Below are 14,371 nucleotides of genomic sequence, written 5' to 3' on the forward strand. Positions count from 1 at the left end.
TCTCCATGTTGGTCAGGCTGGTCTTGAACTCCCGACCTCAGGTGATCCGCTTGCCTCGGCCTCCCGAAGTGCTGGGATTACAGGCATGAGCCGCCGTGCCCAGCCAAAATTATATCTTAATTGTACGTTCTACATTAAACATATTCCATATCCAAACTTAGTGTTATTGTCACTTAGTAAGTAGGCCAGGTACAGTGGCTCACACCTGTAATCCCAGCACTTTGGGCGGCCGAGGCAAGTGGATTACTTGAGCCCAGGAGTTTGAGACTAGCCTGGAAAACATAGTGAAATGCCATGTCTACAAAACTATATATATATATATATAAAATCTCACACACACACACACACACACACACAAATTAGCTGGGCGTGGTGGCATGGCCTATAGTCCCAGCTACTCGGGAGGCTGAGGTGGGCAGATCCATTGAGCCCAGGAGGTCGAGGCTGCAGTGAGCTGTGATCACACCACTGCACTCCAGCCTGGGCGACAGAGTAAGACCTTGTCTCAAACAAACAAAATATACTAAGTATTATTATTACTGCTCCATTTTCAAGACAGTTTGATCAACAGTGTTCTATTGGAAATACCAAATCGCAGGTCAGTATCTACTCTCCTTTTCTCATCCCCAAATGAGATTATAACAAACATAACTTGAAGATATCCATACAAAACCTTAACATGCATATGCCCTTTGAACCACACATACATATAGAATTTCACTTTCTACAAATAATTAGAGATACAACTCCATAATAGCAGGGAATTTTCTTGGTTCACTTCTGTATCCCCAAAACTTGTTTGGCACAAATAAATGTTTGTTGAATGAATTTTTTTTAATATGTTCAAAACAGCAACAACAAAGGTTTAAAAACGAGCAACCTAAAGATCAATAATAAAAGATGACAAAATGATGATACCCCAAATGATGGAATATTATAAAACAATTTAGAAGAACATTTAATGATATAAAAAAATCACTATATAAATGAGAAAAGTAGTATACAGAATTGCATATGTAGTATCATTAAGTTTTTCAACACATACATATTTTAAGTACATATATGCATTTTTTAAACTTGAAAAGAAATACAGAAAAATGTTACTCAAATTGGGATCACATTACAGATGATTTTTATTTTCTTTACATAGCTCCAAAATATCTAGTTTTCATGTATTTTGTAATTAGAAAAACAAGTATTGTTTTTAAAGTTGCCTTTTATAAATGTGCAGACTGTTGACTAGCCAAGTGGAACATTGTTTTTGTTTTCTTCCTGAAAATATTACTGAAACCTTATTTTACCATTGAATCATTTTGTTTTTAAATAGTGACGTTAAGAAAACCAACACAGTTGCTAGAGTGGCATTTGTTCTTGACTTCTCAGGTTAAGGCAACAAGAGCAAAAACAATACCAGGATTCCAGAGAGATTGCAAGTGGAAAAAAGGATGGTCCCCATGGCAGTGTATTGGAAGAAGGCTTGGATGATTATTTGACTCGCCTAATAGAAGAAAGGGATACTTTGATGAGAACGGGTGTGTATAATCACGAGGATCGAATAATAAGTGAACTCGACCGACAGATCAGAGAGATTTTGGCAAAAAGCAATGCCAGTAATTAATAACATTTGGAAGAGCTTTATAGAGACTCTAAATTTTAATTTCTTTGTAAAACCTTCAAAAGTGAGGAAAATGGATGTTTTAAAATGGTATTTTCAATTTTTTATAAGCAAAATTTTGTATGTTATTGTATAGTATTTATTTGATCTTATTTACTTTATGCTACCTCTCCCACACTGGTTTTATTTGTAATTTGCATTTTATATACTCATTTTAAATGACTTTTCAGTGTTTTTCATAGTTTATAATCTGATGGCTAACTTTCAAAACAGCTTTTCACTAAGTTAGTTGTAGGAGAAATGACTGCGGTAATTTCCAGTTCTATAATATTTCATGTTGAGCCAAAAGAGTATATCTTGCACTTTAAAAATGCTGCGTCCTATTCCATTTGAATGTAAATTTTTAAAAGTTGAGACCAATTGTAACCAGTTTAACTCATTTTAGATGACCTTTTTTTCTTATAATATTTGCAAGTGACAAGTTTGAAAACAAAGTAAGATCAGTGCAGAGAAGCCATATGTCATGTTTGGTGACAAATTGGTCATTTGTTTAAATAGAGTTAATACAGATTAAATTTGTTTCAAGAGCTATTGAATTTTCAAATTCTCAGTGTACTTATAACTTTTAAGAACATGAAGTATTAGCTTAATATAGTTTTCTCTGTTGGTTTCTTCCTCAAGTTTGCATTGTTTTATTTTGTTAAAATTAGAGATTTGTTTTTATTTTCCAGTTATAGTAATACTAGCTGTCAGCTTAAACCCTCTGTAATAGAACATGGAAACAGACACATAAAGACATTAGCTGAAAAAATGGAGTGAAAATCAACTATTTTTTACTCCCCCTAATTTCAGTCAATCTTTTTCAAAGTGCACGAGATTCAGTCATTGAATTTATTCAGTGCCATGTCTGTATAAACTCTAAGAGTTCCTTTATATCATATTCTTCAGAGCCAACATTTGTCCTCAAAGCAACGCTTCCCACCTCCTTTTACAGAGTACTGAAAAAGTTTTAGCAAAGTCACAGATTAGGTTGAATTTCAAAATATATGTACTTTAAAAAGTTCTGATTTCCAAATATAATTAAGTATATACTTTAGGAAGTTACCAATAACTTCCATCAAAGCAGAGTAGGATATATGGTAACATTAATTTTCTGTCATTTTAAATGAGATATATTTCTTATTAGGGAAATTAAAGTCCCTATGCTTTTATTTTTTTCCTTATTAACAGAGTATTAATCTTCTAAAAAATAACCCAGCAGTAAATAATAAAGAAATTACTGAATGAGAGGATAATGAATCTGTGAATCATAGCAGGAATTTGCAATATTAATTATGATTAGCTATTTTTCTCTCATTGATTTTTGTGCCACTTGAATGGAACAGAAGCATGCCTTTTGTTTTGAAAGGTCTGGGGTAAAATGCTGTGACTGTTTACTGCAATTGCATTGTGTGTTGCCTGAGACTGCTTTCAAACACTAGAGGGGGCCTCTGATTTAGAGAAACAAAAAGGGCTTTTCTAAAATGGATGTGTATTTTATTTTCCCTTCTGTAAAGCTCTTTTGGCTATTGTAATTTAACAAATAAAATCATAATTGTGTGCATCTCTGAGTTCTTGAGCAGCCTGAGTTCTTTTTTTCCTAAACAGAGTTGGCAAAGTGTTCGGGTTTTCCTATTTCAAATGACTGTCTTTTTTTCTCAAGTGTTTACATACTATTTTTTTGTTTTACAACTAGGGGAGTCTAAAATCTTAACTCTCTTTTGTAGTCCTTTTAGCAATAACCATTCCATTTATAAGTGGCATCAAATGTTTTTACACTGATTTTGCCTAGGAGTTAATGAGTATGACCACAGTAGATAAATCAGTGAGTGGGTGCAGGCATGGGTGGGTGAATAAGTTTCCAATAACAGGAAAATATCATATATTTGAAGGTGAAATCAGATTTACCTTTAAAATTTCTGTGTTTTTTTCATGGAAAAAGTCTAGTTTCCATGTTTAATGCAGGCATGTACTGCATAGGAGGGTGTGTAATGTCTACCAGGTATATCTAATACCATGTCTGTATAAACATAGACGTTCCCTTGCAGATAAATCCTAGTAATTTCTATCTGTACCTGAATTCCTGTTGCTTCAACCATATGTGGGAGTTTGAGTGTGGTTTAAGGACGTATTAGGGCCTCTGCTGATGGGGAGACAGTCTCGTCTGACCAGATGATTTTCTCCTCTACTTCCTGTCCAGATGCTGCCCAACCTGAATCTGAGTTCACAGATTGCCCCAGCATATATTGCTTGTTTGCAGCCACTTCAGAATGGACCAACCTGTTTTTTACAGTTTGTAGGAAGGGCCCTCTGGTAGCTATTTATGAACTTAAAAGATGTGTTCTCACTACCTTTTTGTCTAACTTGATTGAATACCTAAATTTTTCATTTTTAAAATTGATACAATTCACACACCATAAAATCACCATTTTAAAGTATACAGTTCAGTGTTTGATATAGTCACAAGGTTGTACAACTGTCACCACTATCTTATACATTTTTATCACCCCAAAAAGAAACCCCTGTACCCATTAGCAGTCACTCCTCATTCCCTTCTATCCCAGCCCCTAACAACCACTAATCTTTCGGTCCCTTTGGATTTGCCTATTCTAGGCATTTCATATAATGGAATCCCAAATTGGATATTGAAAATAGAAAATATTAGAAAACCTAAACTATCACTAGTTTCTATATGTTTTATCAGATGTTGAATTAAATGATATAGAGATTCAGAAGACCAACATAAGGGCATAATATTCATCATAATATTCATCCATTGGGAAAAGAGTTCAACTTTTCTTCTCTCTATCACCTCTAAAGCACTGACCAAATATAACAGTGAAAAGTGGATAATGTTCTAGCAATTTAATGCTGAAAATGGAGTTATTGACACATATCATCAGTATCTCATCAAAATTGCACACTCTTCCGTGCTTTTTCAGAGTTCGGGGATAAAGTGAAGCAGTGTCAACTAGAATGTGAGGTCTGCGAGGGCAGCGACCTCACATTCTAGGTCTGTCTGAGTTTCTTCCAGAACTAAAAGAGTGCTGGCCATATGTAGGCACTCAGATAATATTCGCTAAATTCATAAAAAAATGAAAAGATTGTGTATGGTCTACCTGTCAAAATAGATGTAAAAAAATTTGATGGCTGAAATGCAGGGGAAAATAGGACCCCATGGCCTCACTGACAGGTTTATGAACTTGTGGTCTGACTACCCAGGCCCTGTAGAAGTGGAGGAGTTCTGTTTGTTGGATTGTTTTTTGCTTAAAAAAAAAAGTTTGCTTTAAATTCATAGATGTAGAAAGTAGACTAGTGGTTACCAGGGGCTGAAAGGAACTAGGGGAAAAGAGGAAGCGGGACTTACTGTTCAATAGGATCAGAGTTTCTGTTTGGGATGGTGAAAAAGCTCTGGATTATGGATAATGGAAATAGTTGCACACATCGCGAATAATTCCACTGAATAGTACACTTAAAAATAATTAAGATGGTACATTTTATGTTCTATATATTTTACCACAATTTAAAAGTTTGCTTCAAACTGTGCCTCAAATCTGCTTACCCAGTGTTCTCATGCTGAAAGTTTTCTGCACAAGAGTCACTTGTCAAGTCATTTCTGAAGATAACATCTTGTCATTCTTTGATTGTAGAAATGGATCAAAGGTACTTCCTTAAATGTTTATAGCACCTTTACCAAAACCTGAAATGAGTGAAAACTAATGGCTACATTTAAATCCTGAGTTCTAAAGATAAGCTGGAGACTCCTCGAAACTTAGAATTGTAATGCCTTCATGTTTTATAAAATTATGTCGTTATCTTTAATGACAATTTAGAAAAAAAAAATTGGTTTTTAAAATTTAAGAGATAGTCCAGACCATGGATGTAAATTGGAGTGAGAATTAAAAAACAAACAAAAACAAAAAACAAACAAACAAACAAAAAAACACCCAAAACATATTACTAGTATAGTAAAGACACTACTAGCTTAGTGTCTTTTTTTGGTAGTAGGTTGTCTTACTGTCGGTTAGTGGTCTTATTAACCAATAAAGTGGTTTGTGTAAGCCTGTTAAAGTCTGGCTGAGTAATTTTAAATTATGACTTGAAAATTTAAATCCGTCTTAGACGTTTGTGTTTTGGCAATTGTATTAACAGCATATCCCTTGGAGCCTAGACGTTTCATCACACCCTTTTTCTGCCACTTGCTCTAGTGTACGATCATGCTTCTTCCTAGCTAATGTGCCCTCTGCTTCCAGGTCTTGGAGACATGTAATCCATCCATATTGGCATAAATGGGGAAATAGAGACAGAACTGCCGAAGTACCTAAATGTTCTACTGAAACTAAAAGAACTAGATTGCTCACTGATTTTGTTATATAACCGCTGTTTGGCATCAAATTAGAATCTGCTATTGTTAGGAATGTAACTGTAGAAAGGCTGCTATATACTTAATTCCCATTTTATTTGCTTCTCTGGGGGTTGTCTTAGTGTTTTCATTTGAAATGTTTTTACAGATGTAGGCTCTTCAGATATGAAGTTGCTGAAGTGGAGACTCAGAAGTTTAGCTTTCAAATTGAAGAGGGATGGAAATCTGTTTAGGAAGATTAATTTTTAGATAAATAATTTACTGACTGATACATTAATGTACAATGATCCCTAGAGGCTTTTAAAGATGTTATTATATTCTTAAGGTTTCTAAGAATGTTAAACCTGTCATTCGTAATAGGAGAGAACTAAAATAGAGTCCATTTATAATTTCTTCTTGGAAACATTTCACTCACACATTCGTCGACAAATTTCTTTTCTCTTCCAAATAACTTATTTAATAGTTGGACAGCATAGCTCTTTTCTTGATTAACATGTTAACTAGTCAAAAGCATGCAGATGCACTGGATGAGTGCAGAATTTTCCCCAATAGTTTAGATTAAAATTTGGCTAGAGCAAATAAAACTTTACTATAAAATCCTACTTTGACATAATTGTAAATTTTAGTGAATGTCAACCCAATAGTGAGAGTCTATGTCTAGTAGGTTACAGTATACTGCTCAATTCTTCAGCAAGTTCTCATATTAGTGAATAGATTGAGCAGGATTAAAAACATTATTAAAGCACTGGTTTCATTTCTATGTCTAATTTGCAAAGAAGGATTTAGTTACTAAAATTTCAATCTGTTTTCTTGAAATTTGGAATCTCAAGACTTATCGCATTACTTGAATTCAGTTCATATTGTGAGCAAAATGTGATGCCCTGCAGATGGTAAGTCAAATCAAGAATCTGAGATGTTACTATTAGCATACATCTTTAGTTATTCTGTTTAGATCAGAGAAGATAGTGTAGCGGTCTGCTTGGTGTATTCGCTTAATTGTTGCCTTGAGGAAGGAGATTTCAGTTCCTGATTTAGCTTCATTGTTGGCAGATGAGATTAATGGTCTTCTCTTGGTTTCTGGCAGAAGTTTATTTAGGTAACTAACTGAAATTTGTAAAATTTGCACAAAGAGAATAAAAGTATCAAATAGGAAAAAGACGTGTGAATAGTTTTCAGAAGTAATTTAGCCCACAGACTTTTTTCCTTTTGCAGTAAAAATTGCATTTGCAAGTTCACATTTAGCCTACTGTCTTCTCCTCTATTACCAATCTTCATTTTTTTTTCTCTTCTATCTCCTTATCAATGTATAAGTATTTGCCAGGAACAATGACACTCCAAATTTGTCTTAAAAAGATTATTTAGAAAACTCAGAGCGAGAGAGATATGCTGAGAGAGAGACAGACAGACAGAAAGAGAAAGAGACGGAGAAGAGAGACAGAGCTTGGGGCCCAATTTTCATTTGGTCTATGTTTTCTTTTTCTTTCTAAGGTCTATAAAATTGTCATATGGTTCCACTGCTTCTACTATTATTTTTTGCCTCATATTGTCACTTGAACCGCAGTGTCATTATCACATCTATCTGAGCATCTCTGTGATCCCAGCAGTGCAAATATGAAGGGATGCAATTGTCAACCTAGTATGTTTTGGCATGACTCCAGAATTTAAAATTTCCTCTATATATGCAGTAGGCATTTTAATGCTACCCTCAGTGCATATACACATTTAGTATAATTCCCAATGGTGTGCCCTTCTACTAGATAAAAGAGAATAATCTCCTATTTACTGTGATCAAATAAATTGAGGAATTCATTCAACTAAAATGTATATATTTAGCAACTATATGGAAGCTTTTTAGTCTAAAACTTTACATAGTTGTGTATAAAGTATTACTATTGTTCTTCCCATTATGGTATCTTGGAAAGAGATTTACACATTTCTTCGTTATTAACAAATTATGAAAGTGTCAGGGGGCCTTCAATGCCTTCATGTAATCAATAGCAAAGACAGAATAAAACATATATAGACAGACAGATTTCTTCTCGTTTATCTACACTCACTGCTCTCCCAATGATGGCTTCAGTTGCTATGATGCACAGTACACAAAAGTTTCTAATCACAGCATTATTACTGAAAGCTCTAATTATACATGTTAATTGTGTTATGTCAAGAACTTTTTTTTCAGATTCGGTAAGAGGAGATACTAAATTTGAAACTACAAGTATTATCAAACCCATTTGAACCAGAGAAGCAATTTGTTATAAATTACATTAGATTAGCTGCTAGTCATAAGGGAACATCAGAGGTAAGCCTATTGAGGAGACTAGAACACCCCAATCTATTTCTAGGCCTGTGCTCCAAGAAAGTTGGCTAGCAAAGGGTGAGGGAGTGAGTATATGCAAACTCAGATGGACTCTAAGGTACCCTTAAAATCCATAGGGTCCAATGCACTCTATAGAACATAACATTTTTGACATTTGGGGTACAAGTGATGCTGTTGTCTGAATACTTGTGTCCCTCGAAGTTCATCTGTTGAAACCTAATTACCAATGTGATGATATTAGGAGGTGGGGCCTTTGGGAGGTGATTAGATAATAAAGGTGAGGTCCTCATGAATGGGATTTGTGACCTTATAAAAGAGGACCCAGAAAGCTGCCTTCATTCTTCTACCACATGAGGACACAGCTATTAGGGACATCTATGCATCAGACAGTGGACCTTCACCAGACACCGATACTGGATTTCTTAGCCTCTAGAACTATAAGAAATAAATTTCTGTGATTTATAAGCTACTCGGCCTTTTGTATTTTGTTATATCAGGCCAAACAGACTAAGACAAGTGATATTAATGGTCAAGAAAAGAAAAGAAAAAACTCCCCAGCAAACTTAGAGGAACTTTCTCGACCTGATAAAGGACATCTATGAAAAACCTACAGCTAATGTCCCGCTTAATGGTGAAAGGGAGATGCTTTCCTTCAAAGGTCAGGGACAGAAACAAGAACATCTGCTCTATTCAATAGTGTATTGGAAGTTCATAACCATTGAAATAAGGAAGAAAAAAGAAACTAAAGTCATCTAGATCACAAAGGTAGGAGCAAAACTATCCTTGTTCACAGATGACATGATTGACTACCTCAAAAAAATCCAATGGAATCTACAAAGTTTCTAGAACTAATAAGTACATTTAGCAAGGTTGCAGAATACAAGGTCAATATTAATAATAACCAAAAATCAGTCACATTTCTATATATTAGTCACACACAGTACCAATACTATAAAAATATGCAATATTTAGGAATAAATATAACAAAAATGTGAAAGACATATGCACTGAAAACTATAAAATATTATTGAGAGAAATTGAAGAAAACTGAAGTAACTAGAGAGACATGACGTGTTTATAGATCAGAACAGTCAGTGTTGTTAAGGTGTCATTTTGTAATCCCTATCAAAATCCCAGCATACTTTTTCGTAAAAATTGAGAAACTGATTCTAAAATTTCAGTTGAAACACAAAGCACCTAGAATATCTTTATAAATCTTGAAGTCAGGTAGTGTTACTCTTCCCATTTTTTTATTCTTTCAGAAAGAAAAAGTGAGAAGACTAATATTACCTGATTTCAAGATTTTTAAAGCTACAGTAATCAAGACCACACATACATAGACAGCTGATTTTCAACAAAAGTGCAAAGGCAATTCAGTGGAGAAAAGATGGTCTTTTTGACAAATACTTCTGGAAAAATTAGATGTCCATAAGTAAAAAAACTAAACTTTGATCCCAACTACTAGACACAAGTTAATTCAAAATAGTTCATAGGTATAAATGTAAAAGCTAAAGTTATAAAACTTCCAAAAGAAAGCACAGGAGAAAGCCTTTGTGGCTTTAGGTTAGACAAAGATTTCTTTCATGTGACACCAAACGCACAATCCATAAAGGAACAAACTGATAAATAGAACATCAAAATGAAGAACTCTGCACGTCAAAGACACTGATTAGAGAATGAAAAACAAGCCACGCTTAGAAGAAAATATTTGCAAGTCATGTATCTGATTACAGGATTTATATCCAGAATACATAAATAATTTTTGAGCATCAGTAAGAAAATAGCTCAATCTTTAAAAAGATAAATCATTTAAATAAATGCTTCACTACAAAACATATATGGATAGCCAGTCAGTACAGGAAAAGAAGCTCAACATCCTTACTGATTAGGAAAATGCAACTTAAAACCATAACGAGACACTGCTACACAACTATTAAAATGGCTAAAATTAAATGGACTACATAGACTGACCATGGACTCCTAGGTATTTACTCAGGAAATAAAGCATACATCCATACAAAGAATTGTACATGAATGTTCATAAAAGCTTTGTAGCTAAAAAAGAAATGTTCTTCAACAGATGAATGGGTAAACTATGACATATCCATACAATTAAATATTACTCTTCAATAAAAAAGTTACGGATAACATGCAACAATATAGAGGAATTTCAGGATAATTACACAGAATGAAAGAAGCCCAACGAAAAGTACATTATGTATACTTCCATTTATAGAATGTTCTAGAAAGTGAAAATTAATGTATAGTGACAGAAAGCAGATCAGTGGTTGTTTCCTGTGGGGATGCTGGGTAAGGAACAGGATGGAGAAATTATAAAGGGGTATGAGGAAACTTTAGGGGTAATGGATAGGTTTATTATTTTGATTCAGGTGATAGTTTTACAGATCTATACATGTCAACATTTTCAAAATGTATACTTTCAATATGTGCCACTTATTATTTTTTGGCACATATTTATCTTATGGCAATTAAACCTAAATAAAGATGTTGAATTTTTTTTAAATACCGGTACTAAAATAACAGCTGCCAATCCACCCTTGGTTGTCCATTTGTATTGATTGATTGACTGATTGATTGATTGAGATGGAGTCTCAGTCTGTCACCCAGGCTGGAGTGCAGTGGCAGGATCTCAGCTGACTGCAAGCTCCGCCTCCCGGGTTCACGTCACTTTCCTGCCTCAGCCTCCTGAGTAGCTGGGACTACAGGCGCCCGCCACCACGCCCAGCATGTACTTTTCCACATAAGTAGATTTTCCAGATAACTGAGGCTTAGCATTTGCTCCATTGGAAACTGCTTATTTTAACCATTTTAAAAGTAAACCTTCAAAAAATGTATCACAGCCTCCTTTGAATGTTGAATCACAGACTACAGAAACTGAGTTACCTTTTCTATATATCACAGACTACCATGATGGGCGGCTGCAGCAGAGGGGAAAAAGTACTATATTTGGAGTTATTTGATATTATGTTCAGGTTTATAGCTTGCTTCCTTTCACAGGGAATTTGAGGCACTTTGCAAAATTATGTTTAATTCAAAAGGAAAAGAATAAATTATTGAAGGAAAGAGAAAATACAGACTAGCAAGTACTAAAGCTAGGGAAAATATTAGTGAATTGGAATATTGTCATAATCAATGCTCTTATTGTAAGTGACAGAAATCCATTCTGAAATCGCTAAGCACCAGATAGAAAATAATTACCCTGTAAAAACGATGGTGGTAATGAAGAATGGTGGAGATGGCATTGAGATTAACACCAAGAGGACCCTCTCTGTATGTTCTTGCTTCTGATTCTGTGTTTGCAGACTTCTTTTCTTCACAGCATTAAGGGAGTGAGAAAAAAAATAAGAACATAGAAGACCTAAATATTAATATTAATATTATTATTATTATTATTATTTTGAGATGGAGTCTTGCTCTATCACCCAGGCTGGAGTGCAATGGCACGATCTCAGCTCACTGCAACCTCCGCCTCCCGGGTTCAAATGATTCTCCTGCCTCAGCTTCCCAAGTAGCTGGGATTACGGACACCCACCATCATGCCCGGCTAATTTTTGTATTCTTTAGTTGAGATGGGGTTTCACCAGTTGGTCAGGCTGGTCTTGAACTCCTGACCTCAGGTGATCCACCCACCTCGGCCTCCCAAAGTGCTGGGATTACAGGTGTGAGCCACCACACCTGGCAGTAAATATAATTAAAAGGTATAATTTGTAGATATGCATTCTATATTCAGAGAACAGAAAATCAACCTTTACAAGTTTACTTGAAATATTCAGAAACAATGAGCATATATTAGTCCACAGAAAATATTAAATTATAAAAATATTGAGTAGGGGGTGGCTGGCTAGATGGCCAAATAGAGACAGCTCCAGTCTGCAGCTCCCAGCAAGATCAATGCAGAAGGCGGGTGATTTCTGCATTTCCAACTGAGGTACCTGGCTCATCTCATTGGGACTGGTTAGATAGTGACTGCAGCCCGCAGAAGGTGAGCAGAAGCAGGGTAGGACGTTACCTCACCTAGGAAGTGCAAGGGGTTGGGGAACTCCCTCCCCTAGCCAAAGGAAGCCATGAAGGACCCTGCTGTGAGGAACAGTGCATTCCAGCCCAGATACTATGCTTTTTCCATGGTCTTCGCAATCCTCAGACCAGGAGATTCTCTCTGGTGCCTATGCCACTAGGGCCCAGGGTTTCAAGCACAAAACCGGGCGGCCATTCGGGCAGACACCGAGCTAGCTGCAGGAGTTCCTTTTCATGCCCCAGTAGTGCCTGGAATGCCAGCAAGACAGAACAGTTCACACCCCTGCAAAGCGGGCTGAAGCCAGGGAGCGAAGTGGTCTAGCTCAGTGGATCCCACCCCCACAGAACCCAGCAAGCTAAGATCCACTGGTTTGAAATTCTCGCTGCCAGCACAGCAGTCTGCAGTTGAGCACGACCTGACCATGCTCCAGCTTGGTGCAGGAAGGGGCGTCCACCATTGCTGAGGCTTGAATAGGTGGTTTTCCCCTCACATCATAAATAAAGCCACCAGGAAGTTCAAACTGGGTGGAGCCTGTCGCAGCTTGGCAAAGCCGCTGTAGCCAGACTGCCTCTCTACATTCCTCCTCTCTGGCAAGGCATCTCTGAAAGAAAGGTAGCAGCCCCAGTCAGGGGCTTATAGATCAAACTCCCATCTCCCTGGAACAGAGCACCTGGGGGAAGGGGTGTCTGTGGGCGCAGCTTCAGCAGACTTAAATGTTCCTGCCTGACAGCTCTGAAGAGAGCAGCGGAGCTCCCAGCACAGTGCTTGGGCTCTCCTAAGGGACAGACTGCCTCCTCAAGTTGGTCCCTGATGCCCATGCCTCTTCACTGGGAGACACCTCCTAGCAGGGATCAACAAACACCTCATACAGGAGAGTTCTGGCTGGCATCTGGCAGGTGCCCCTCTGGGTTGAAGCTTTAAGAGGAAGGAACAGGCAGCAATCTTTGCTGTTCTGCAGCCTATGCTGGTGATACCCAGGCAAACGGTCTGGAGTGGACCTCTAGCAAACTCCAACAGACATGCATCAGAGGGGCCTGACTGGTAGAAGGAAACCTAACAAACAGAAAGGAATAGCATCAACATCAACAAAAAGGACATTCACAACAAAACCCAATCTGAAGGTTGCCAACATCAAAGACTTTGGTCTTTGATAAATCTTTGGAGATAATCCATGAAGATGGGGAGAAACCAGTGCAAAAATGCTAAAAATTCCAAAAACCAGAATGTCTCTTCTCCTCCAAAGGATCACAACTCCTTGCCAGGAAGGGAACAAAACTGGATGGAGAATGAGTTTGATGAAGTGACAGAGTATGCTTCAGAGTATGCTTCAGAGTAGGCTCATACAGAGTATGTAATAACAAACTCCTCCAAGCTAAAGGAGCATGTTCTACCCCAAAGCAAGGAAGCTAAGAAACTTGAAAAAAGGTTACATGAATTTCTAACTAGAAAACCAGTTTAGAGAAGAATATAAATGACCTGATAGAGCTGAAAAACACAGCACAAGAACTTCGAGAAGCATACACAAGTTTCAATAGCCAAATCCATCAAGAGGAAGAAAGGATATCAGAGATTGAAGATCAACTCAGTGAAATAAAGCATGAAGTCAAGATCAAAGAAAAAAGAGTGAAAAGAAATGAACAAAGCCTCCAAGAAATATGGGACTATGTGAAAAGACCAAATCTATGTTTGATTGATATACCTGAAAGTGACGAGGAGAATGGAACCAAGTTGAAAAACACTCTTCAGGATGTTATCCAGGAGAACTTCCCCAACCTAGCAAGACAGGCCAACATTCAAATTCAGGAAATACAGAGAACAACACAAAAATACTCCTTGAGAAGAGCAACCCCAAGACACATAATTTTCAGAAGCACAAAGACTGAAATGAAGGAAAAAATGTTAAGGGCAGCCAGAGAGAAAGGTCAGGTTACCCATAAAGGGAAGCCCATTAGACTAACAGCAGATCTCTCTGCAGAAACCCTGCAAGCCAGAAGAGAG

At 36.7% G+C, this 14,371-nt stretch overlaps 1 protein-coding gene across 4 annotated transcripts in view; it reads left to right on the forward strand.

The window, feature by feature from the left end:
* The window catches only part of CEP120 (centrosomal protein 120), a 76,756-nt gene extending 73,538 nt beyond the window's left edge, over window positions 1-3,218 (forward strand). For all 4 annotated transcript variants that reach the window (XM_050795531.1, XM_050795532.1, XM_050795533.1 and 1 more), the window contains one exon: window positions 1,384-3,218. In XM_050795531.1, coding sequence (XP_050651488.1) covers window positions 1,384-1,618 — 235 coding nt within the window. In that variant the 3' untranslated portion in view covers window positions 1,619-3,218. The remainder of the gene's footprint in view (window positions 1-1,383) is intronic.
* Window positions 3,219-14,371: the final 11,153 nt, after the last annotated feature.

Source organism: Macaca thibetana, chromosome 6 (assembly GCF_024542745.1).
Source record: "Macaca thibetana thibetana isolate TM-01 chromosome 6, ASM2454274v1, whole genome shotgun sequence".
In the NCBI taxonomy this organism is placed as follows: Eukaryota; Metazoa; Chordata; class Mammalia; order Primates; family Cercopithecidae; genus Macaca; species Macaca thibetana.